At 45.8% G+C, this 26,481-nt stretch overlaps 1 protein-coding gene across 1 annotated transcript in view; it reads left to right on the forward strand.

The window, feature by feature from the left end:
* LOC133378980 (zinc finger protein 850-like) overlaps positions 1-18,160 on the forward strand; it is a 69,162-nt gene extending 51,002 nt beyond the window's left edge. Inside the window, exons 4-6 of the mRNA XM_061613594.1 lie at positions 3,128-3,137; positions 16,687-16,876; positions 16,961-18,160. Coding sequence (XP_061469578.1) covers positions 3,128-3,137; positions 16,687-16,876; positions 16,961-18,160 — 1,400 coding nt within the window. The remainder of the gene's footprint in view (positions 1-3,127; positions 3,138-16,686; positions 16,877-16,960) is intronic.
* The last annotated feature ends 8,321 nt before the right edge of the window (positions 18,161-26,481 follow it).

Raw genomic sequence — 26,481 nt, forward strand, 5'->3', positions numbered from 1 at the left:
GGAAACAGAGCTCAGTGCCTTTCACCGCTGGAAGACTGAATGCCAGATGCGCTCTAGGCAAACGTCTTGCAGTCTTTGCCCCTTTCACAAACCCAGGGCGCGGGCGGGGAGGTTACTACTACGCCGTGTCACCAAAGCGCTTTTTGCAAACAGCATTTCAATGGTTTCTCCCCTGCATGCATTCTTTGATGTGATCATAGCAGTGAGATGTGACTTAAGACTTTCCTCTTTCAACAAGCCTTTTGAGACCTATCCCAGTCTGCATCTGTCAGAATTGTTTAATTAATAGGTTACAATTATACAGTATTCCAATAGGTAAGGTCTCCTTAACATAAATAAAGGTTCTTGGAGGCTTGACTTCTGTAACTCTGATTATATTTATTGACAAACTTGGCTTACAACAAAACTAAGCTCTGCTTCTACAAACTGAGGAAAAGAGAGGGAGAAAGGCGGGAAACCCTAGTTGCTTTCACTTCTCATACTATTCAATGGGAGTTACATAAAAAGAAACCCCTTTAGGCTTCTCTCTGTGTTACACCCAAACCATTCCCCTTATTTATTTATTTTTATTTATTAAACTTTTATACCGCCCGACTAGCCGAAGCTCTCTGGGCAGTGAACAACAAAAATACTAAAATACACAATATAATACAATAAAAACGTATAACAATAAAACAATTTAAAAACAATACAACAAATGAACAATCAATAGCTTAAGTTAAAATGCATTGGGAAGAGGAAGGTTTTAACTTGGTGCCGAAAATATAGCAGTGTCAGCGCCAAGCGTACCTCCTCGGGGAGACTGTTCCACAGTTCGGGGGCCACCACTGAGAAGGCCCTAGATCTTGTCACCACCCTCCGGGCCTCCCTATGAGTCGGAACCCAGAGGAGGGCCTTCGAAGCAGAACGCAGTGAACGGGCGGGTTCATATCGGGAGAGGCGTTCCAACAGATATCGTGGTCCCATGCCGTATAAGGCTTTATAGGTTAGTACCAACACTTTGAATCTGGCCCGGAAGCATATTGGCAGCCAGTGGAAGCGTGCCAGGTGTTATATGATCGGACCGCTTGGTCCCTGTCAACAATCTGGCAGCCGCATTTTGCACTAGCTGCAGCTTCTGAACTGTCTTCAAAGGCAGCCCAACATACAGCGCATTGCAGTAGTCCAAACGCGAGGTTATCAGAGCATGTACCACCGATGTAAGGTCCTCTTTACTCAGATAGGGACGTAGCTGGGCTACCAACCGAAGGTGGTAAACGCATTCCGTGCCACCGAGGCTACTTGAGCCTCAAGTGAAAGGGAAGAGTCTAGAACGACTCCCAAGCTCCGAACCCGGTCCTTTAGGGGGAGTGTAACCCCATCCAGGATATGGTATGTATCCACCATCCGATCAGAGAAACCGTCCACCATCAGCATCTCAGTCTTGTCAGGATTGAGCCTCAGTTTGTTAGCTCTCATCCAGTCCATTGTCGCGGCCAGGCAACGGTTCAGCACATCGACAGCCTCACCTGAGGAGGATGAAAAGGAGAAGTAGAGCTGCGTGTCATCAGCATACTGATGACAACGCACTCCAAAACTCCTGATGACCGCACCCAACGGCTTCATGTAGATGTTAAAAAGCATGGGAGACAGAACCGACCCCTGTGGAACCCCACATTCGAGAGCCCACGGAGCCGAGCAGTGTTCCCCAAGCACTACCTTCTGGAGACGACCCGCCAAGTAGGAGCGGAACCACAGCCAAGCAGTACCTCCAACTCCCAACTCCGCAAGCCTCCCCAGAAGGATACCATGGTCGATGGTATCAAAAGCCAATGAGAGATCAAGGAGAATCAACAGAGTTACACTCCCTCTGTCCCTCTTCCGACATAGGTCATCATACAGGGCAACCAAGGCCGTCTCACTGCCAAAACCAGTGCCAAAAGGAAACTCCACCAATACATACAGGGAGAGAGTCAGCTCAGTCCTTGCTAAAAAGGGCAGCTTCAGCCTTCCTGAAACACAACCACAAGCTCTGTTTCCCTAGGTTAAAGAAAGGTCAGGCTGTTCTAGGTGGGAAAACAACAAACAAAAAAGACTTGCCTGGAAGTCGCAGCCCCTTGCTTAGATTAAAAGCAGCCAAAAACTTAAAAAGCCCCGCCCCTCGCTCAGGAAGGAAGCCTGCCTTCCTGCCTTCAAAGGAAGGAAGCCTGAGAGAATACTAAAGAGTTAAGCCCCAGCTGATAGCCATCAGCCTCAAGTAACACATCATTGGCTGGCAGCAGTAGCTGGGAGGAACCAGCCACACATATAAAGTCAGAGCACCCTAGCGAGGGAGCCTGCTCCATGAGCTAGAGGGAGCCCCAGCTGACGAACTGTCAAGGCCCCAGCTGACAAACCGTCAAGGCGAGCTAAGCAGCAGAGCGAGTTCAGCAGCAGGGCGAGGAGGCCAGGGCCCCCCACTCTGCCCGTCTGTTCCCTGACCTCAACTAAACCGCAGTCTCGAACCCATTGACGTAATAGACCTTAAACAAAACTATGCAGGTAAGAAGCCAGCAGGGGTGTGGGGGCTTTCCAGTGTTTTGCACCGCCTGCAGCATGTACGACTATCTGCGTGTTGGACAGAAGTCGTGGGTGTGCTCTCGGTGCAATGAGCTCCTGGCTCTCCGGGAACGACTTCATTTCCTTGAGGCCAAGGCGGCGGACCTGGAAAAGCTGAGAGAGGCAGAGAGGTGTGTGGAGGAGGCCTTCAGGGACGTTATAGCTGTGTCCCACTCCAACGATGATAGCTCTCTTGCTATCATGGAGAATGATGGTCTCGGGGAAAGAGAGCATCCAGCTGAGGAAGAGGGAAACGATCCCTTAGAAGGGACCCATTCCTTGGGGGATGAGCAGCTATCCTCTCGTGCTGAGGATATATCTCCAGGGGTTGAAGGGATCCTTGTAGTGGGTGATTCGATCATTAGGAACATAGACAGTGGGGTGTGTGATGGGCATATAGACCGCAAGGTGTTTTGCCTGCCTGGTGCGAAGGTTGCGGATATCGCCCGTCGTTTAGATAGTTTGGTAGACAGTGCTGGGAAGGAGTCAGTGGTCGTGGTGCACGTTGGCACCAACGACATAGGGAAATGCAGCCGTGAGGTCCTGGAAGCAAAATTTAGGTTGCTAGGTAGGATGCTGAAAGCCAGGACCTCCAAGGAGGCTTTCTCTGAAATGCTACCGGTTCCATGCACAGGACCAGCCAGACAGGCCCAGCTTCACAGTCTCAATGCGTGGATGAGACGATGGTGTCGGGTGGAAGGGTTTGTCATGGCCCCGTCAAAGGACTCCTCAGATGAGGACGACTCGGGAGTAACAGCAGCAGACCCAGGAGCAGCAGACTCAGAAGGAGACATGGAGGAGCCTCCTGAGAATCCAGCTCCTTCTCCCCCTCAGCTGCAGAGCACCCCAGATACAGCACAGTCCCTGCAGCCAGACACAGACAGTGAACAGGATACTCTCCCCTCACCTGCAGAACGTAGACAGCAGAAGGTCAGGCAGAAGAGAGGCAGGCCTGTCTCCTTAAGGCCCAAACGCTGAGGACTCACACCTGCTGTCAACCTTGCTCTTTATAAGGCACACCTTGGCTGCAGCTTGTTGCTGACTGCAACATCAGGCGTGGCTTGTGTGTTCCTAGTTTCCTGGCACCCTCTTTCAGACTGACCCCTTGGCACTTGATCCCGGACCTCTACTGACCTCACTTCTGGACTCCTGACTCGGCAAGTACACTTCGGACAAGCCTGGCCCTTATCAGCTCCCCTCCTCCTAGACCTGGCAGATTTATGACCAGACTGCCGGCTAAGGACTTTACTTCCCTGCCAACCACCCAGGAATTTCCAGCCCCCCACCGGCCCTGCTGACGCAGTGTAGAGCTGACAGGGTTTGGATTTGTTAGGCACTGGGGAACATTTTGGGACAAGCCGGGCCCGTACAAAAGGGATGGGCTCCACTTGAACCAGAATGGAACCAGACTGCTGGCACTTAAAATTAAAAAGGTAGCAGAGCAGCTTTTAAACTGACTGAGGGGGAAAACCCGACAGGAGCTGAGAAAGGTCCGGTTCGGAATAAACCTCCCCCCTGGGATAAAAACCAAAGAAATGATGGAATTTTAAAAGGGGTAGGCCTAGAAGTAGGCATTGTGAGAGCAGGGGCACAGGATATAAATTCAGAAGAGCAAAATTACCACAGGCCTAACCACAAGTGCCAAAGACACTTGAAGAGAGACACTGCTTACAAGTGCCTGTACGCTAATGCTAGGACCCTCCGAACCAAGATGGGAGAACTGGAGTGCTTGGTCTTAGAGGAGAGCATTGATATAGTGAGCATAACGGAGACCTGGTGGAATGGAGAAAACCAGTGGGATACGGTTATCCCTGGATATAAACTATATTGGAAGGACAGGGAAGGACGTATTGGTGGCGGAGTCGCTCTATACATGAAAGAAGGCATTGAATCCAGCAAGCTCGAAACCCCAAAAGAGACAGAGTCCTCCACATAATCATTGTGGGTGGTGATACCATGCCCCAGGAGGGACTTAATACTGGGAACGATCTATCGTCCCCCTGATCAAAATGCTCAGGGAGACCTTGAGATGAGATATGAAATTGAGGAAGCATCCAAACTAGGAAATGTGGTAGTAATGGGTGACTTCAACTACCCGGACATAGACTGGCTGCATATGTGTTCCAGTCATGACAAAGAAGCAAAGTTTCTAGATATTCTAAATGACTATTCCCTAGACCAGTTGGTCATGGAACCGACCAGAGGGACGGCAACCCTGGACTTCATCCTCAGTGGGGACCGGGACCTGGTGCGAGATGTAAGTGTTGTTGAACTGATTGGGAGCAGTGACCACAGTGCTATTAAATTAAACATACATGTAACTGGCCAATTGCCAAGAAAATCCAACACGGTCACATTTGACTTCAAAAGAGGAAACTTCACAAAAATGAGGGGATTGGTAAAAAGAAAGCTGAAAAACAAAGTCCAGAGGGTCACATCACTCGAAAATGCTTGGAAGTTGTTTAAAAACACTCTATTAGAAGCTCAACTGGAGTGCATACCGCAGATCAGAAAAGGTACCGCCAGGGCCAAGAAGATGCCAGCATGGTTAACGAGCAAAGTCAAGGAAGCTCTTAGAGGCAAAAAGTCTTCCTTCAGAAAATGGAAGTCTTGTCCGAATGAAGAAAATAAAAAAAGACACAAACTCTGGCAAAAGAAATGCAAGAAGACAAGAAGGGATGCTAAAAAAGAATTTGAGGAGCACATTGCTAAGAACATAAAAACCAACAACAAAAAATTCTATCAATACATTCAAAGCAGGAGACCATCTAGGGAGACAATTGGACCCTTGGATGATAAGGGAGTCAAAGGTGTACTAAAGAATGATAAGGAGATTGCAGAGAAGCTAAATGAATTCTTTGCATCTTTCTTCACAGTGGAAGATATAGGGCAGATCCCTGAACCTGAACTAACATTTGCAGGAAGGGATTCTGAGGAACTGAGACAAATAGTGGTAACGAGAGAGGAAGTTCTAAGCTTAATGGACAATATAAAAACTGACAAATCACCGGGCCCGGATGGCATCCACCCGAGAGTTCTCAAAGAACTCAAATGTGAAATTGCTGATCTGCTAACTAAAATATGTAACTTGTCCCTCGGGTCCTCCTCCGTGCCTGAGGACTGGAAAGTGGCAAATGTAACGCCAATCTTCAAAACGGGATCCAGAGGGGATCCCGGAAATTACAGGCCAGTTAGCTTAACTTCTGTCCCTGGAAAACTGGTAGAAAGTATAATAATAATAATAAAATTTTATTTATCAGACGCCCATCTGTCCGACCGAACGGACACTCGGGGCGACGTACAATATAAAATACAATCTCAACATACATATACATAATCATAACATATTCATATCATAACATCTCATCTAACAGACCATCCAACGCTAATACAGTATAAAATCTAGCCCACCCCAGAGATCCCATAGGCCTGCCTAAAGAGCCAGGTCTTCAAGGCTCGGCGAAATGTCAACAGGGAGGGGGCATGCCGAAGGTCAAAGGGAAGTAAGTTCCAGAGGGTGGGGGCCATGATCGAGAAAGCCCTCTCCCTGGTCCGCACCAACCTAGCTGTCTTCGTCGGTGGGACCGAGAGAAGGTCCTGCGAGGCTGATCTTGTTTGGCAGCATATTTTGTGATGCTGGAGGCGTTCCTTCAGATAGACTGGGCCGGAACCGTATAGGGTTTTAAAGGTTAAAACCAACACCTTGAATTGGGCCCGGTATACAACTGGCAACCAGTGTAGTTCAATCAACACTGGGGTGATATGATCGTGGCAGCGGGTCTGCTTTATTAAGCGCGCCGCCGCATTTTGTACCAGCTGGAGTTTCCGGACCGTCTTCAAGGGTAACCCCACGTAGAGCGCATTACAATAGTCTAATCGAGAGGAGATCAGGGCATGTATCACTTGTGGGAGCAGATGTACGGGAATATAGGGTCGCAGCCTCTGTACTAGATGAAGTTGGTACCAGGCTGCCCGGCTCACTGCAGAAACCTGAGCCTCCATAGACAGCTGGGAGTCCAAGATGACCCCAAGACTGCGGACCTGGTCCTTCAGGGGCAAACTCACCCCATTAAGTATCAGGTCAAAATCACCCAACCTTCTCTTGTCCCCCACCAGTAACACTTCGGTCTTGTCGGGGTTCAGCTTCAACCTGTTCTCTCCCATCCATCCACTTACGGACTCCAGGCACTTGGACAAGGTATCCACAGCCAACTCTGGTGAAGATTTAAATGAGAGATAGAGCTGCGTGTCATCCGCATATTGATGGCACTGCAGCCCAAAATTGCTGATGATGGCTCCCAGCGGTTTCATATAAATGTTAAATAGCATGGGGGAGAGGATAGAACCCTGTGGCACACCACAGTTGAGGGGTCAAGGGTCTGAAACCTCATCCCCCAACACTACCCGTTGATATCTACCAGAGAGATAGGATTAAAGCTAGATTAACTAAGCACATAGAAGAACAAGCCTTGCTGAAGCAGAGCCAGAATGGCTTCTGCAAGGGAAAGTCCTGTCTCAGTAACCTATTAGAATTCTTTGAGAGTGTCAACAAGCATATAGATAGAGGTGATCCAGTGGACATAGTGTACTTAGACTTTCAAAAAGCGTTTGACAAGGTACCTCACCAAAGGCTTCTGAGGAAGCTTAGCAGTCATGGAATAAGAGGAGAGGTCCTCTTGTGGATAAGGAATTGGTTAAGAAGCAGAAAGCAGAGAGTAGGAATAAACGGACAGTTCTCCCAATGGAGGGCTGTAGAAAATGGAGTCCCTCAAGGATCGGTATTAGGACCTGTACTTTTCAACTTGTTCATTAATGACCTAGAATAAGGAGTGAGCAGTGAAGTGGCCAAGTTTGCTGATGACACTAAATTGTTCAGGGTTGTTAAAACAAAAAGGGATTGTGAAGAGCTCCAAAAAGACCTCTCCAAACTGAGTGAATGGGCGGAAAAATGGCAAATGCAATTCAATATAAACAAGTGTAAAATTATGCATATTGGAGCAAAAAATCTTAATTTCACATATATGCTCATGGGGTCTGAACTGGCGGTGACCGACCAGGAGAGAGACCTTGGGGTTGTAGTGGACAGCACGATGAAAATGTCGACCCAGTGTGCGGCAGCTGTGAAAAAGGCAAATTCCATGCTAGGGATAATTAGGAAAGGTATTGAAAATAAAACAGCCGATATCATCATGCCGTTGTATAAATCTATGGTGCGGCCGCATTTGGAATACTGTGTACAGTTCTGGTCGCCTCATCTCAAAAAGGATATTCTAGAGTTGGAAAAGGTTCAGAAGAGGGCAACCAGAATGATCAAGGGGATGGAGCGACTCCCTTACGAGGAAAGGTTGCAGCATTTGGGGCTTTTTAGTTTAGAGAAAAGGCGGGTCAGAGGAGACACGATAGAAGTGTATAAAATTATGCATGGCATTGAGAAAGTGGATAGAGAAAAGTTCTTCTCCCTCTCTCATTATACTAGAACTCGTGGACATTCCAAGAAGCTGAATGTTGGAAGATTCAGGACAGACAAAAGGAAGTACTTCTTTACTCAGCACATAGTTAGACTATGGAATTTGCTCCGACAAGATGCAGTAATGGCCACCAGCTTGGATGGCTTTAAAAGAAGATTAGACAAATTCATGGAGGACAGGGCTATCAATGGCTACTAGCCGTGATGGCTGTGCTGTGCCACCCTAGTCAGAGGCAGCACGCTTCTGAAAACCAGTTGCCGGAAGCCTCAGGAGGGGAGAGTGTTCTTGCACTCGGGTCCTGCTTGCGGGCTTCCCCAGGCACCTGGTTGGCCACTGTGAGAACAGGATGCTGGACTAGATGGGCCACTGGCCTGATCCAGCAGGCTCTTCTTATGTTCTTATGTTCTTAAAACCAGACCTAAAACCCGATTGAAATGGATCTAGATAATCGGTTTCATCCAATAGCGCCTGGAGCTGGCCGGCAACCACACGTTCCAAGATCTTGCCCAGGAACGGAACATTTGCTACTGGTCTGTAGCTGTTGAAACTTTCTGGGTCCAAGGAAGGTTTTTTCAGGAGTGGTCTCACCACCGCCTCTTTCAGACAGTCAGGGACCACTCCCTCTCGTAAAGAGGCATTTATCACTTCCTTGGCCCAGCCAATTGTTCCTTCCCTGCTAGTTTTTATTAGCCAAGAGGGGCACGGATCGAGTATCGAAGTGGTTGCACGCACCAGTCCAAGCACCTTGTCCACGTCCTTGAGCTGAACCAACTGAAATTCATCCAATAAAACATGACAAGACTGTGTTCCGGACACCTCGCTAGGATCAGCTGCTATAAATTGAGAGTCTAAGTCCTGGCAGATGCATGAGATCTTATGCTGGAAGTGCTCAGCAAACTCATTACAGCGAGCCACCGATGGTTCTACCGTGTCCTGCGGGCGTAACTGAAGTAGCCCGCGGACAACTCTGAAAAGCTCTGCTGGGCGGCAGACAGATGAATTGATGGTGGCAGCAAAATGTTGTTTTTTAGCCGCCCTCACCGCTCTTACATATAGCCTGGTAGAAGCACTAACCAGCGCATAATTGCATCCGTCGGGAGTTCGCCTCCATCTCCGCTCAAGCCGCCTCCTATCTTGCTTCATCGCTCTCAGCTCTGGAGTATACCAAGGAGCTGAATGAGCTCTACACAGAAAAGGGCGCATAGGGACCACAAACAGTTTCCGCATACGGTGAAGCTTCTGGATATAAAATAAAGACAACTAAATCCAAGTGCTTTGGAATTAATATATTTAAGAGGAAAATAGAAAAACAGCTAAGAGGTACTGGTTTACAATGGGAAAAGGAACCAATCGGAATTTGGCTACATCCTAACATTCAAACAATTAAGGATCACAACTCTCAAAGACTGACTAGGCAGACAAGAGGATTTTTTAAAAATAGGAAACATTGCAACTGTTGTGTTTAGTAAACCCAGAGCTTGGAAGATTATTTTTTAAAAGGAATAAATTACAATTACTGTTACATGGCCCCCAAAGGGAATAAATTACCATTACAATTAACAATTATTCTGAAAGGAATTGATTACTTTATTGTTACTCAAAGGTAATTGCTACAATTACAGTTAAATTACTTTAAAAAAAACTAGAGTGCCTATAAGGTGCTGGCCTTGGCTAAGGCTACACCTTAGGCTACACCTAAGTAGCCTAAAACGACATTAAAACTAAACACACATGCACAGAGGTAGTAGGATAATCCATAAAATAGCAACGGTGGTCTCTCTGCTGGTAAGGGAGGTGGGGAGGGAGGCAGAGGCTACTCAGATCTCTGTGCTTCACACCAAGTGCACCCCCCACATACACACACTCTCAGCCAGCTAGCATCATCTCTCTCACTCAACCACCTCCCGGACCCTGCCCTGCCACCATCTAAGGGACACCCACCCAAGCAAACATTTTCCCCTGAGGTGCAAAAAACTTAAAACACTGCAAATGCAGCAAAGTAGCCAGGGAGGGTGGCAGAGGCCACTTCATGTGCTAAGTGCAAACACAGTGTTCACACATGCACACTCACTCATCCTCATCTCTCACCTCCACCGTTCTTCATCTCCATTCCACTGCTGCCTCCTTCTCCTTCTCCATCCACATCCTTGCCCTCCAGCTCCTTTCTCCCTCCACGCCATTCTTCTCCACCACTGTCCATTTTTTAAACAATTGTTTTCTCCACTCCACCTGTCTTGCTCTCCACCTCCTCCCTTGTTGCCTCCTAAACACCCACAGAGCGCAAGGGAAGAGCGACGCTGTGCAAAAGCCCAGTTTGAAGAACATTATTTTCATCCATGGATCACAGAAGCAGAAGACTTGCCCTGCTTCCTCCCCCCCCAAGGAATGCCCCAAGGTAATACTGCAAACATTACAATTACTCCTGAAAAGTAATAAAATTACAATCAAAATATAAAGAAATTACCCACTCGTAGCTCAAAAAAGGAATAAATTACAAGTAATTCATTTTTTGTAACTAATTGCTTCCAAACTCTGGAGAAAACAGCAGCCATGTCCACGATGATCTTGCCTGAGATTTTTCTGGTTTAGTGACACTGCCTTTAGAAATAGAAAACCACAAGCTCACGCAATTTCAGAAAAGAATACTGAAATTTATTTAGCCACAGGAGCCAAGTAGGATGCCGATTGAGAATTTGAATTAAAAAAACCAGTAATGGAGGACTGGGAATACCTAATATAACTAGGTATTATCAAGCAGTCAAATTGTCTTTGATTTCTGAAGATAGAGATAATATGGTATTAAAAGCTGAGCCAGAACTGTATGGTAAAAACTATAGGCAATATTACGGTTTAAGCCAAAAACAATGTCACCAAACAACATTTCCTCAAATCTACAAACACAATATTTAAAGTATGGCTCAACTGTGTACAAAAGTTGCCTCGTGGTTTCTCCTCTTTGCCCTCAATTTTGAGAAATAAATTCATAAATAATCAAGTATGGCAAACCATTTATTATTATGTATGGGAAAAATTGCTTTATTGTAGCAATTGGTTTAAACAAGGATCCATCATTTGTTATGAAAATGTGGTTGCAATTTTGAATGAGTCCTCCATTTTTTTTCAGTTTTTCCAATTAAGACACACAGCAGAGCAGATCAAGATAAAATACGGAGTTCCACATTCATTTACCGTCTTTGAAATTTTCTTACTTCAGCCAGAGGAAACCACAGCTGTTGCTAAAATATATCAGTTTTTCTCCTTACTGAAAATACAACAATTACACCCAACATACAAAAGGAAATCGAGTCCAGATCTAGAGAAATTTATTTTATCCATATCAGAAGAAGAATGGACTTGGCTATTTAAGTACATCCCAATCATGTTATCAAGTACCAATCTGAAAGAAAACTTCTTTAAAGCAACTGATCAATGGTCCTTAACACCACACATGCTAAGCAACACATTGGTTCCCCTCTATTCAGCACTGGTTAGGCCTCATCTTGAGTACCGCATCCAGTTCTGGACACTGCACTCTAAGGATCCAGACAAACTGGAACAGGTTCAGAGGGGGGCAACAAGGATGATCAGGGGACTGGAAACAAAGCCCTACGAAGAGAGTCTGAAAGAACTGGGCATGTTTAGCCTGGAGAAGACGGAGGGGAGATATGATAGCTCTCTTCAAGTACATGAAAGGCTGCCACACAGTGGAGGGCCGGGATCTCTTCTCAGTCATCCCAGAGTGCAGGACACGGAATAATGGGCTCAAGTTGTAGGAAGGCAGATTTCGACTGGACATCAGAAAAAAACTTCCTAACTGTTAGAGCCAGATGGCAATGGAACCAATTACCTAGAGAGGTAGTGGGCTCTCCGACACTGGAGGCATTCGAGAGGCAGCTGGGCAGCCATCTGTCGGGAATGCTTTGATTTGGATTCTTGCATTGAGCAGGGGATTGGACTTGATGGCCTTATAGGCCAGTTCTAACTCTACCATTCTATGATTCTATAAAAATGGTCAATCACAATTTGTCCTTTTAGAGATGTAGAAGAAGTAAGGCAAACTTAGTACATGTTTTCTGGAGTTGTGCCAAAATAAAACACTTTTGGAAAAGAACTTTAGATTTAATACAGGAAATGACAGGCCAACAATATCAAGAAATCTCTGAGCAATTCTGTGGATATTCTGTGGGGGAGTTACAAAAGTGGATGCCCAATTCTAGCAACTTTTCAGGGGTCATGGTATTAGGATGTAGGATGTAGATGAGATGGGTGGAGACAGATGCTGTGACAAGACAAGATAGACAAGAGATGAATACTTGCATTTTTGCATGGCGAATCACGCGGGCACGTGGGAGCAGGAAACAGGTAAAGCCCCTAACTGGCTACCTTGGGACATGTGACTATGCCCTGTGCAGTCCTATAAAAACTTCTGATGTAGAGAAGGAAGGTAGTCTCCCACCACAGCACACTCTAGCAGGGTCTCCTTGCAATTGTAAGTATAATAAACAGCTGTAAGCTTCAACCTGCCTCTGTCGTTTCCCGGACAAGAACTCCATTGAGAAATTCCACTACACCCTCCTCTGAATTTATTCCTGTTTGTCTTCATCCTTCTTAAAATGTGGCATCCAGAACTGGATGCAGTACTCAGGAAGAGGCCTAACCAGTGCCAAACAGAGGGGGGAAATGGAAATGGACTGCCTTCAAGTCGATTCCGACTTATGGCAACCCTATGAATAGGGTTTTCATGGTAAGCAGTATTCAGTGGGGATCTACCATTGCCTTCCTCTGAGGCTGAGAGGCAGTGACTGGCCCAAGGTCACCCAGTGAGCTTCATGGCTGTGTGGGGATTTGAACCCTGGTCTCCCAGGTTGCAGTCCAACACCTTAACCACTACGCCACACTGGCACTCACACTTAATATGATTTGGAAACTGTACTTCTGTTAATGCAGCCTAAAATAGCATTTGCCTTTTTTTTTTTGCAGCTACAATGCACTGTTGACTCATATTCAGCTTGCTATCAACAACAATTCCAAGATCTTTTTTACATGTACACTGCTGAGCCAAGTGATGTTGTTGCTGTTCTTGTTATGTGCCTTCAAGTCGATTACGACTTATGGTGACCCTATGAATCAGTGACCTCCAAGAGCATCTGTCATGAACCATCCTGTTAATTTTGTAAGTCCAGGTCTGTGGCTTCCTTGATGGAATCAATCCATATCTTGTTTGGCCTTCCTCTTTTTCTACTCTCTTCTGTTTTTCCCAGCATTATTGTCTTTTTCTAGTGAATCATGTCTTCTCATGATGTATCCAAAGTATGATAACCTCAGTTTCATCAATTTAGCTTCTAGTGATAGCTCTGGTTTAATTTGTTCTAACACCCAATTATCTGTCTTTTTCACAGTCCATGGTATGCGCAAAGCTCTCCTCCCACACCACATTTCAAATGAGTTGATTCTTCTCTTAATCTGCTTTTTCCACTGTCCAACTTTCACATCCATACATAGAGATGGGGAATACCATGGTCTGAATGATCCCGACTGTAGTGTTCAGTGATACATCTTTGCATTTGAGGACCTTTTCTAGTTCTTTCATAGCTGCCCTCCCCAGTCCTAGCCTTCTTCTGATTTCTTGACTATTGCCTCCATTTTGGTTAATGACTGTGCCGAGGTATTGATAATCCTTGAAAAGTTCAATGTCCTTGATGTCAACTTTAAAGTTACATAAATCTTCTATTGTCATTACTTTAATCTTCTTGACATTCAGGTGTAGTCCTGCTTTTGTGCTTTTCTCTTTAACTTTCATCAGCATTCGTTTCAAATCATTACTGGTTTCTGCTAGTAGTATGGTATTGTCTGTGTATCCTAAAGTATTGGTATTTCTCCCTCTAATTTTCACACCTCCTTCATCTTGGTCCAATGCTGCCTTCCATGTGATATGTTCTGCTTATAGATTAAACAAATAGTGTGATAAAATACACCTCATCATACTCTTTCCAATTGGGAACAAATTGGTTTCTCCATATTCTGTCCTTACAGGAGGCTCTTGTGCAGAGTATAGGTTGTGCATCAGGACAATCAGATGCTGTGGCACCCCCATTTCTTTTAAAGCATTCCATAGTTTTTCATGATGTACACAGTGAAAGGCTTTGCTGTAATCTATAAAGCACAGGGTGATTTTCTTCTGAAATTCCTTGGTCTGTTCCATTATCCAACATATGTTTGCAATATGATCTCTGGTACCTCTTCCCTTTCTAAATCCAGCTTGGACGTCTGGCATTTCTTGCTCTATATATGGCAAGAACCTTTGTTGTACAGTCTTGAACATTACTTTACTTGCATGGGATATTAAGGCAATAGTTTGATAATTACTGCATTCCCTGGGATCCCCTTTCTTTGGAACCAGGATGTATATGGAACGCTTCCAGTCTGTGGGCCATGGTTTAGTTTTCCATATTTGTTGACAAATTTTAATCAAAATTTGGACGGATTCAGTCTCAGTAGCTTTTAGCAACTCTATCTGTTTCTGGTAATTTGTTCCTTCCAAGTATTTTAAGAGCAACTTTCACCTCACATTCTAAAATTTCTGGTTCTTCATCATATGGTTCCTCCATGAATGAAGCTGTCATCCTGGCATCTCTTTTATAGAGTTCTTCAGTGTATTCCTTTCATCTTCCTTTTATTTCACCTCTGTCAGTTAATGTGTTCCCCTGTTGATTATTCAACATCTCTACTCTTGGTTTAAATTTCCCTTTCATTTCCCTAATCTTTTGGAATAGGGCTCTTGTTCTTCCCTTTTTGTTGTCCTCTTCTATTTCTATATAATAACTATTGTAATAGTTCTCATTGTGCCTAAGTACTAGTCGCTGTATTGTTGCATTTAGGGTTCTGACCATGTTTCTATCTCCTTTTGCTTTTGCTTTCCTTCTCTCTTTAACCATTTTAAGAGTTTCTTCAGTCATCCATTGAGGTCTTCCTCTCTTTTTAATTGGAGGTATTGTCTTTTTGCATACTTCCCTGATCATGTCTCTGACTTCACTCCATAGTTCTTCTGGTTTTCTGTCTAGTAAGTTTAAAGCATCAAATCTGTTCCTTATTAGAACTTTATATTCTTCTGGGATGTTATTTAAATTGTATTTTGGCATGATGATTGCTTTGTTGGTCTTCTTTAGCTTTACTCTGATTTTTGATACGACCAGTTCATGATCTGTATCACAGTCTGCTCCTGGTCTTGTTTTCACAGAAAGTATGGAACTTCTCCATCTTCTGTTTCCAATTATATAATCAGTTTGATTCCTATATTGACCATTTGGTGATGCCCATGTGTACAGTCATCTTCTCAGTTGCTCAAAAAATGTGTTTGCAAGAAACCAATTATTGGCTTCACAGAATTCAATCAGTCTTTCTCCTGCTTCATTTCTGTCTCCTAAGCCCCATTTCCCCATAATTCCTAGTTCTTCTCTGTTTCCTACTTTTGCATTCCAATCCCCAATGATTATCAGCACATCTTGTTTTGGTATGTGATCAATTTCCTCCTGTACTTCTGCATTAAATCTCTCCAATTCCTCTTCTTCTGCGTTTGCTGTCGGAGCATAGATTTGGATGCTGGTTATGTTAATAGGTTTCCCGTTTAATCTCATTGATATAACTTGCACAGACCTTGCGTTGTACCTCCTAATTGCTTTTGCTACATCACTTCTCACTATTAAAGCAACCCCATTTCTTCTTAATTTCTCATTTCCTGCATAAAATCTTTTGTAGTTGCCTGATGAAAATGTCCCATTCCTGTCCATTCTAGTTCGCTCACACCAAGTATTGTAATGTTGATACGCTCCATTTCTTGCTTGACAATTTCTAAATTTCCCTGGTTCATGCTTCTCACATTCCATGTTCCCATTGTGTGCTTTGTACAACTCCGAACTCTCCTTTTGCATCTGTGCGCATCAGCCTCTGGACTTCCTTTCAGCTTTGACCCAGCTGCGTCATTAGTCACAGCGCTACTTGTACTTGTCCTTTGTTCTTCCCCAGTAGCTCGGTGAGTGCCTTCTGATCTCAGGGTGTCATCTTCCAGCACTAGTTCATGTTGCAGTTTGGATACTCTGTTCATAGGGTTTTCATGGTAAGAGTTATTCAGAGGTGGTTTACCATTGCCTTCCTCTGAGTTTGGATGCATCTTAGTCTGGTGTATCTTAGTCTGCAGAACAGTCTTGTGATGTAGGCTGGGCTGAGAGACAGTGATTGGCCCAAAATCACCCAGTGCAATTGATCCCTGAGGCAGAAGCTGAACCCATGTCTCCATGGCTCAAATCCAGCAGTCTGCAGTTTACCAGCTGGCCATTTAAAAAGGTAGTTAACTCTCTACTTAGATCTGCCTCCCATCTGAGTCTTTTCCATTCTTCATTTATCAGAAGAGTTCTTTGGCAGTGTTCATTAATTTAGGGTACAATTTCTTCCTAAGGTTCCAATTGTTTTCTTTGTTTGTTGCAGCAGGTGACAAATTGAATACTAAGAATAAGACAGACTGTCACAGAATTCACACAGTTGGGGAGTGTGGAGAGAACTTAACCCAGAATTCCCAACACATAATTCACATCGGGGTGAAACCATATAATTACTTGGAATGTGGAAAGAGTTTCAGTCTGAGCAGCCATCTCACTAACCATCAAAGAATGCATACAGGGGAGAAACTGTATCAGTGCTTGGAATGTGGAAAGAGCTTTCGTGCAAGCACAAGCCTTTGTCATCATCAAAGAATTCATAGAGGGGAGAAACCATACAACTGCTTAGAATGTGGAAAAAGCTTCAGTCGGAGCACCCATCTCACTTCCCATCAAAAAGTTCATACAGGGGAGAAACCTTATCACTGCTTGGAATGTGGAAAGAGCTTCAGTTGGAGCAGCGGTCTCACTTCCCATCAAAAGGTTCATACAGGAGAGAGACCGTATCAATGCTTGGAATGTGGAAAGAGCTTCAGTCGGAGAGACAGTCTCACTTCCCATGAAAAAATTCACAGTGGGGAGAAACCGTATCAATGCTTGGAATGTGGAAAGAGCTTCAGTCAGAGAGACAGTCTCACTTCCCATGAAAAAATTCACAGCAGGGAGAAACCATATCAATGCTTGGAATGTGGAAAGAGCTTCACTCAGAGCTCCAATCTTGCTTCTCATCAAAGAATTCACAGCGGAGAGAAACTGTATCAGTGCTTGGAATGTGGAAAGACCTTTCATACAAGTGGAGACCTTTGTCATCATCAAAGAATTCATAAAGGGGAGAAACCATATCAGTGCTTAGAATGTGGAAAAAGTTTCAGTCGGAATGCCAATCTCACCTCCCATCAAAAAGTTCATAGAGGGGAGAAACCATATCATTGCTTCGAATGTGGAAAGAGCTTCAGTCAGAGCAGCGGTCTCACTTCCCATCAAAAGGTTCATACAGGGGAGAAACCATATCACTGCTTGGAATGTGGAAAGAGCTTCAGTCAGAGCAGTGGTCTCACTTCCCATCAAAAGGTTCATAGAGGGGAGAAACCATATCAATGCTTGGAATGTGGAAAGAGCTTCAGTCAGAGAGAGTGTCTCACTTCACATGAAAAAGTTCACAGCGGGGAGAAACCGTATCAGTGCTTGGAATGTGGAAAGACCTTTTATACAAGTGGAGGCCTTTGTCATCATCTAAGAATGCATACAGGGGAGACACCATATCAGTGCTTGGAATGTGGAAAGAGCTTTCGTGCAAGCACAAGCCTTTGTCATCATCAAAGAATTCATAGAGGGGAGAAACCATATCACTGCTTAGAATGTGGAAAAAGCTTCAATCAGAGCACCCATCTCACTTCTCATCAAAAAGTTCATACAGGGGAGAAGCCATATCACTGCTTGGAATGTGGAAAGAGCTTCAGTCAGAGCAGCAGTCTCACTTCCCATCAAAACGTTCATACAGGGGAGAAACCATATCACTGCTTGGAATGTGGAAAGAGCTTTTGTGCAAGCAGAAGCCTTTATCGTCATCAAAGAATTCATACAGGGGAGAAACCGTATCAATGCTTGGAATGTGGAAAGAACTTCAGCCGGAAGGAAAGTCTCTCTTCCCATGAAAAAAATCATGCAGGAGGGAAATCATAAATGCTGTGGCAGCTGGTGGTCACTGAGCCTGGCAGGACTGTTAGGAGGCCATGGAGACACAGCCAATGAGGTCACAGAGGTTTAGGCACATTGGGGGGCTGATTATATACTGATTATGGGGAAAGGTTCACTCCCAGGATTCATGTGTACATTTGTGTGTAGAATTGCTCTTTAATTGCTTTAAAGTTAAAAAAACAGTTTGCTTGTTCGGAAAAGCAAAGGAAAATACAGGAAGAAGAGGTGCTGGAAGAAGAAAGTATAAAACTCCGTGCTTTGTTCCCTCAACATATGGTGTCTTAAGGACATTAAAAAGAAATGGCTGCTTATTCGCAGTCCAGGAAGGGGAAATGCTGGCAGTCGGAGAAGATCAAGCTGCTTTTTAAAGTTATTTCAGCCGAGGGAAGGGCAAACGGAATTCTGTCCAGCACACCCTAATAAGCACAATACTATTCTGGCACATTTCATACAAATGTCTTGAGGCAGGATATGTCTGGTCTCCAGACCAGGCCCACTCACAATTTAAATTATATATAAACTTTTTTCAAAAAGTTATGCAGCGCCATAGGGGGTGCCTATGGCCAACTCAAGAAGGTTCACATCCTCTGGGTTGCCGGGGGAAGCTGAGCCGAGAGGACAGGAGGCCACCAGGTTTGCAGTAATGGAGAATTTTTATATATCCACACATAAGGATAGATATTAGAATGTATACATGAAATATAAGAAAATCACAAGGAACTAAGCAAAAGGCTCACTGGCCTTTGAGACCCCTAAATCCAGTCTCAAGGAGAGGCAAGTGAAGTTCAGCCTGAACTTCTCAACTCATGAAATGAAGCAAACAGTCCTGTGTGTATGATTAACTTTTGATAAATGAGTATATTGTTTATGAGCAAGCACGCATGTAGTGAGAATGTAACAAGTGCTGGATGTGCTGGGTAGATCTTTCAATGGTAAAGATGGAAAGTTTTAGTTAAAATTATGGAGAATTCATGCATTCCTATTCTCATATATTTGTTTTATTAATACAATAAAAACCTCTGTTTGGTTATCCACAATTATGTTCATATATGTTTTTAGGTGATTAACGGAATCCTTATAGGGATCCAGAGCAAGCTTGAGTGAAGTTCTGTTTGTTGCTTTCAAAAATGAGCTTTAGGAATCAAGGAAAATCTAAAAAGGCAACAGGTATGGTCTGCCTTGAACTTTTAGCAACCCTGACTTGAGCAGTTACAGGTCCATGTATGATTAACATTTGATGGATGGTCATGTTGCTTCAGGGAGTAGCTATATCTCCGTAACACCAATTGGACTGGGTAAGCTGGACTGATCAGGAGCAGCATAATGTAATGCATGGCAAAGCAGCTTCAATATTATAAGGTCAGGTTTGGGAGTAACTGGTCTCAACTGGCCCCCAAACCATCAGTAAAGTGGGACAGCAGAATAGTAGTAAGATCAGTCAAGGAGACTGGTATAATGGAAATATTAGTCAAGGGAACAGATTGACATTAGTCAAGAAGACAGTAGAACAATGGAATAGGAGATGATTGCCAAATATGAATATACATGTGCTTGTTAAATAATGGTATCTGATTGGTTTAGAAATACTGCAGAAAGGTGTAAGCTTTATGTAATGTTTAGAGGATTTTGTTTGATTGGTATAAGGATGTCACATGCTGCACTTAGTACTGTGTAAAAGAGCCATGCACACAGTGCCTCATTGCAATCCTCACTCTGGGAGGCTGACCCTGCATACACTTGTAAAGAATAAAGGCCTATCTTTTTGCTTCAAGCCTATGTCTTCAAATTTCTTCAAGGAACCCCAGTCCTAGTTCCCAAAATTCACCATCAGCAGCATGCCTTTATTTTCCCCCTAGAATCTGAAGTTAAGTTTAGCATTACTGCAGTGCATAGCCGGGAAATGAAGAGGCAAGACAAGATGAAGTGTGGGTAAATCAAGGGCCACGTTTATTTAAATAAAGCCAATTAAATGCTTGATTGCATAATAAATGATCTGCAGAGACAAGTGCGGGACCTAACTCTTACCCAAGCGGGTGAGGGCACCCTGCCATGGGAAAGGGGGTGATCCAAGCCCAATCCCCTCTTCTGGACCTCATCCCCACAGGGTGGTTAGGGAGGCCTTCCAGATCCACCCCCCCTCAGGGCCGCACAACCTCTGAGTGGGTGTTGCAGGTTAGCCCCAAAGTGAGCCTTATCCTGCCAACTGGCCGCACAACCTGGAAGGCAGGCCTCAGAACCCACCGATCACCTTAAAGGGTGCCTAAGGGTGGTCACCAAACCCTATCTTGTGAAATTCCCACACCTATCCACCAAACATGACCAGATGAACCTATTTACAGTATTAAACTACTAGGCCAGGCAATAAATTAGCCGAATTGCATTAAGCTGGAATAGCCAAATAAGCAAGAGCCAATCAGCTGAATTAGAAGAACAGTACAGGATAGGCAAAATAGTTGTCAACAAGCAAAGGCTGATGAGCTAAAAATTCCTACCTGGCCCCAAGGCGACCAGTCAAACCTGTACTGCTCTAAGGCAGGGTGGGTGGGAGTCACATCAGGCCAGAAAGAGGCCGAGGGGAGGTGGAGCAGGGCTTAAATAGCCACCCTGCTCCACCCCCTATGTGACAGGCATGCGTGGCCATGCCATGCCCAAAGGGGAAGGGGCGCTGAAGCCATGCCAGGTCTTCCCTAGCATGACTGCAAAGGCCTGCCACTGTCGGCGCTCTTGGGTCTGACAATGATGGCAATTGCAGTGCATAGACAGGAAATGAAGAGGCAAGACAAGATGAAGTGTGGGTAAATCAAAGGCCATGTTTATTTAAATAAAGCCAATTAAATGCTTGATTGCAAAATAAATCATCTGCAGAGACAAGTGTGGGACCTAACTCTTACCCAATCAGGCGAGGGCACCCTGCCATGGGAAAGGGGGTGGTCTAAGCCCAATCCCCTCTTCCAGACCCCATCCCTGCAGGGTGGTTAGGGAGGCCTTCCTGATCCACCCCCCCTCAGGGCTGCACAACCTCTGAGTGGGTGTTGCAGGTTAGCCCCAAAGTGAGCCTTATCCTGCCAACCGGCCGCACAACCTGGAAGGCAGGCCTCAGAACCCACCGATCACCTTAAAGGGTGCCTAAAGGTGGTCACCAAACCCTATCCTCTGAAATTCCCACACCTATCTGCCACAAAAGAGGACAAGCCTCAGCTTAGTCCCTCTTCCCCCAACTGCGAGAAATAATTATGCGCAGGGCACTCTGCAGATCAATCAAAACCAGATCATTACCCAGGTCAGACATATGAGCACCATCTGGCAAGTAAAGATCAGCCCTGCCACACTTCACCTGTGGATGATGTATTACTTTGCCCTGCTTATCAGCAAGGGCGAGCCGGACTTCCCTATTTACCTTTTCACTAGCCTTATTCAGGTCTCTGGGATCATTCCCACTCCTCCAAATCCAATATCGGACCAAACAATCATGGTCCTAGGCCACCTACTGCATATGACCGCAAAGTCCAGGCAAGCCTGAATGAAAAGGGCTTTCCCCTTCAACATTCTCAAGCTATTGCCACCCAAATGTATAATCAAATCCTGTGGAGGGTGCTGCACCAACAAAGCATCAAACAGCATTGGCAGGAGGTGTTCCCACAGCATGCCACGTCTACCCAGCCACTGGACCACAGCACAATGGCTGAGCCCCAATTGGGTTTCGTGCCTGATCTGTGATGCCCTCCTCTTGGGGCCACACATGTGTACCTTGACGGTCTCCAGCACCCTTCAACCTGTTAAAACTGAAACAACAATTATCAATATGCTCAGCAGCACAACGGTTAAGGAGGGCCCTTAAATGGCCTACTGCCAGTGCCCCACTGCCTTCATGGCTGTGCTCTCACAGCCCAACATAGCTACTATAGAAGCTACACCCATCTGGAAAGAGTGTGTACCAAACTGGTTGGGATCCAACCCCAAATATGACCGTAATTAGAAGCTCCAGTCAGTCCCTCAAAGGCAGAGAGCGGTCACTGCACTCTATTATAATGTGAGTAGTAGTTTCCATAATGTCCATACTGGGTAATTGCATCCGTATTATCAGAGCAGCCCTTGCTGGCTCAGCATAACAGTGGATCAGATGGAATTGGATATGGTATGGGGAAATAATTGATGAAACGATCCCTAATATATCATGACCACAACAGTCTTGGATGCAATGCACCATGTGCAAAGTCCATCCCTTCGACTTCTCAGGTGTGTTTGCTACTCCTGATACAAGTCTCGAAGATAGCTATTTCTGTTCCTCCCATCTCAGAAACTGGTCAGGTTACAGTGACAAGGCCCTTCTGACAATGGACCAAAACTGAAACTTAGTCAAAGGCTGACCATCCTGGTGACAAAATAACAACCCTCTAGACTTACCTCTAAGCCGCAAAATGAACCTAAAGCCTGGACTGCACACAACTTGTGTACATGGAAGAGGCCAAAGTGATAACCAGACCTCAGCCCCTCTGGTCAGCCTCTGACTTGCGCAACTAAATCCAAACACAGCTGCCACTTACCAAAACATCACCTCCTCCAAAGCCTGACCAGATCTGTCATTTCTAAAAAAGGGGGCAAAGCAACTCTCCCATCCAAAAGCCCCTCGCCCCAAAACAAAACACAAAAACACACTATAGCAGCACTGCATGAAATCAGACTGCCTCAGAGCTAGAACTACATAAAGATACCCAAAGCCCATGGAAGCCCAACAGGTTCAGCCCATTCCATTGGCTATGCCTTTGCACACCAGTTATCCTGAAAATAACCCAAAGCCCCAGAGGCAACAGAGTGAATTTACACTCTGCCTCCAATAATAAGTTCCATTGCCAAAAGAAACCCAATTAAATTGCTCCAAAATTCCTGGTGCATCTAATGCTGGCCATGCTATGCTTCAACTCCTCCAACTTCACTGCTGGTAAACGGCAAGCTTGCACCACTGAGTCAAGCTCAATTCCCCAAAAAAGTAAGTACAGGTGAAGGACCCTCTGTTTTTCCCATGGCCAAGACACCCCTAGCTCAGCAGACACCAGTCAAAATACAGCCGTAGGTCAAAACACTGCTGTGAGCAAGCATAGTAGGGTAGTCAAATAGACCCAGTACCCTTCTCTCAGCTACTTATTTATTTATTTATTTACCGCCCCGTAGCCAAAGCTCTCTGGCCGGTTTACAGTAACTAAAAACATTAAAAACAAATATACAAATTTAAAATACATCTTTTAAAAACAATTTAAAACTCAATTTAATAATTTAAAACAATTTTTAAAAAATATCCTTATCTATTTTCTCCTCCACCACTAACTCCATTTCAACTACTGACTTAAAATTCCCTGACATGTAAGGGCTATGCTCCCTAACAAAAGAAATCCTAAAACCAAACCAAAAACTTTTCCCCACGTAGAGTGCGTCCGCCTGCCTAGGATGCTGATGGAGCAAAGGCAAAACCCACAAATATTAATCAGGGTGAGACCCCTTACCAGAAGGCTGCCCTCCAGATCTGAGCTTTTTCCCCTTCTGAAAACCTTTAAACCCCTCAGCTCTAGAGCAGCTGGTAAAAGGATGGGAGCCAGTTCAGATGGAATACTCATGTCTAACTTTACACGGGTTCCTGTTGCAAAAGCCCTTAACACTGAACTCCCAACAGAGCAGGCAGGGTTGAATCCCCTGCCCCATGGACCCACAGGAAAGCACCACAGTGTCAGACTGACCCAGTAAATGCCTACTATCTGTCCTATCCTCTTGCATGGGTCGAGCTGCAATCATGAACTGCAACCACAACCAGGGTCCTTTCTGTCCCACTGCAGGTTTATATCCACTGCCTCTCTCATCCTAAAACATTTGTCATAGGCCAGCCATGCTGACCCCATGAATTCTGTATGCACCCTAAATATTATGTGCAGGTATTTCTGCTGCCCTCATAGGCTGGCGCTGAATCACCACCCCCATATAAATTAAAATTCCTGCCATCCTATTACCCCATGTCCTATTCACCTTTTCCTTTTAAAATTTCTCATTGTCTCTTTCCTCCTGCTAATCCCTTTCCTACTGCTTGGGCACTCGGTATGACAGGGAAAACACATCCATGCATTCTTCCTTCCAAATATGCTCCCTTGTTGCCAACAGCAAATGGGCCCCCAGAGGAACTGACATCTCCCCAAATGGAACTGCACCAACCTGGACAGAAGACAACGGGTTGGCAGTGAGTTAGGCAGCCCCTGCCCATGGGGGCCCCAACCTATCTACAATCATCATTCATAGGCTGGTGTCAGCTCTTCACTAAGACAGCAGTGTCGGTGGGGGTGCAGGCAGGGCTGGAGATTCCTTGGTAATTGCCAAGCCGTAAGTCCTCAGCCGGCAGCTTGGCTATAAATCTGCCAGGCTAGCAAGGAGGAAGCAAGATAAGGGCAGAGGCCGTTCAAAGCTTACGTGCCAAGCCAGAAAGCCAGAAGAGACGTCAGTGAAGGTCCAGGTCTAGTTTGCCAAGAGATCAGTCCAAGTCAAGATTCAGGGGATAGGAAGACACACAGTGGTCACGCCTGACGTTGTAGTCAGCAACAAGCTGAAACCAAGGTTTGGCTTTTAAGGAGCAGGTTTGTCAGCAGGTGTGAGCCATCAGCGTTTTGGCCTTAAGTGGACAGGTCTGCCCCTCTTCTGCCTGACCTTCTGTTGTCTACGTTCTGCAGGTGAGGGGGGGAGTATCCTGTTCACTGTGTGCGTCTGGCTGAAGGGCTTCAGCTGTGTCTGGGGTGCTCTGCAGCTGAGGGGGAGAAGGAACTGGGTTCTCAGGAGTTTCCTCCATTTCTCCTTCTGGGTCTGCTGCTGTTACTCCCGAGTCATCCTCGTCTGATGAGTCCTCTGACGGGGCCATGACAGGCTGCTTCTGGTCAGAAGGAGAAATACCCCATCCATATCCAGCAAATACTGCCCCTGAATATGCAGATACGATATCAAGGCCCTAATCCACAGAGGATGACATGTCCTGAGTGAAGGAGGCCACCGCTGAGCAGGCTGCTTTGGGGCCCACAACCCAGATGGCTACTACCTAAAAATTACCTTACCAAAATGGTTGCCAGCATAAGACCTTACCAAAATGGCCACCCTCCAGAAGACCTTACTAAAATGGCCACCTTCCAGGTGACCTTACCAAAATGTCTGCCTTCCAGAAGACCTCACCAAAATGGTCACCCTCCAGATGACCTTCCCAAAATGACTGCCTCACAGTCACACGGCCCCAAACTACCACCCATGCTCCAACACTAATTGTAGGCCCCAAATGATTCCAGCCCTCCAGGCCCTTACAAGCCAGACAGGCCACCCAGGAGGCCTCCAAATGAAGCAGGCCTGCCAGGCCTAGGAGAGACTCTCCCTGCTCTGACTCCCAACCTTACAATGCCAGCCCTCCAGGCCCCTAACAGGCCAGCCAGACTGCACAGGAGGCTGCTAAGTGAAGCAGGCCTGCCAGGGCTGGCAGAAACTCTCTCTGCCCAGACTCCAAACCTTGCAGGCCCCCTGTCTCAACCGCTCCAAGCCTCTCTCTCACGCTCCAATGCTGAGAAGCTGACCCACCAGGCCCTCTCTCTCCCGCCTTGTGTGCCACCAAAACAGATAACAACCCAAGGCCCAAAGCGCCTAACGTGGCCTAGCAACCTGTTCCGTCTAAGGCCTAAAACACCTAACGTGGCCTAGCAACCTGCTCCGCAAGAGGAGCCACCCTTAAATAGCCACCCTGCTCCACTCCCTATGTGACAGGCATGTGTGACCATGTGTCGGAAGGCAGAGCTGGGGTCCCAATCCCGGGGAGCTGGATCCCGGAGAGTTGGGAGAAGAGTATTCGGATGGATGGCAGAGGGAAGGGGGAGGAACTTCCCCCCTTTGGAGCGAAGACGAAACAGAGGAACTGCCAGTGATAAGGTCGCTTAGCAACGGGGAGCCTGAGCCCTCCCTGGACATTCTCACGCCTCCCCCTCTTTCAGGCTCAGAGCAAGAGGGGGAAGAGAGAGGGCTGCTCACAGCCGAAAAGCGGGGAGGCATTTACCATCAGCCCCTCCCCTATCCCCCATCCTGGAATCGGAAACTTCAGAAGAGGAGGGGTTGATGCTTCCCCACTCACCGCGCACACGCAGACAGCTGAAAAGACAGGAGAGAAGGGGGGGAAGGCGGGCAGTACCTGAGGGGCAGTTAAGGAGGAGCGAAAGATTGCGTGCCCGTTTGGCCCCTTCTTAAAGAACAGGCGGGAAGAAGTCCCTTGCTCTGTCAACTTTCTCCCAATGCCGCAGGACCTGTAT

Source organism: Rhineura floridana, chromosome 3, assembly GCF_030035675.1.
Source record: "Rhineura floridana isolate rRhiFlo1 chromosome 3, rRhiFlo1.hap2, whole genome shotgun sequence".
NCBI classification, from domain to species: Eukaryota; Metazoa; Chordata; class Lepidosauria; order Squamata; family Rhineuridae; genus Rhineura; species Rhineura floridana.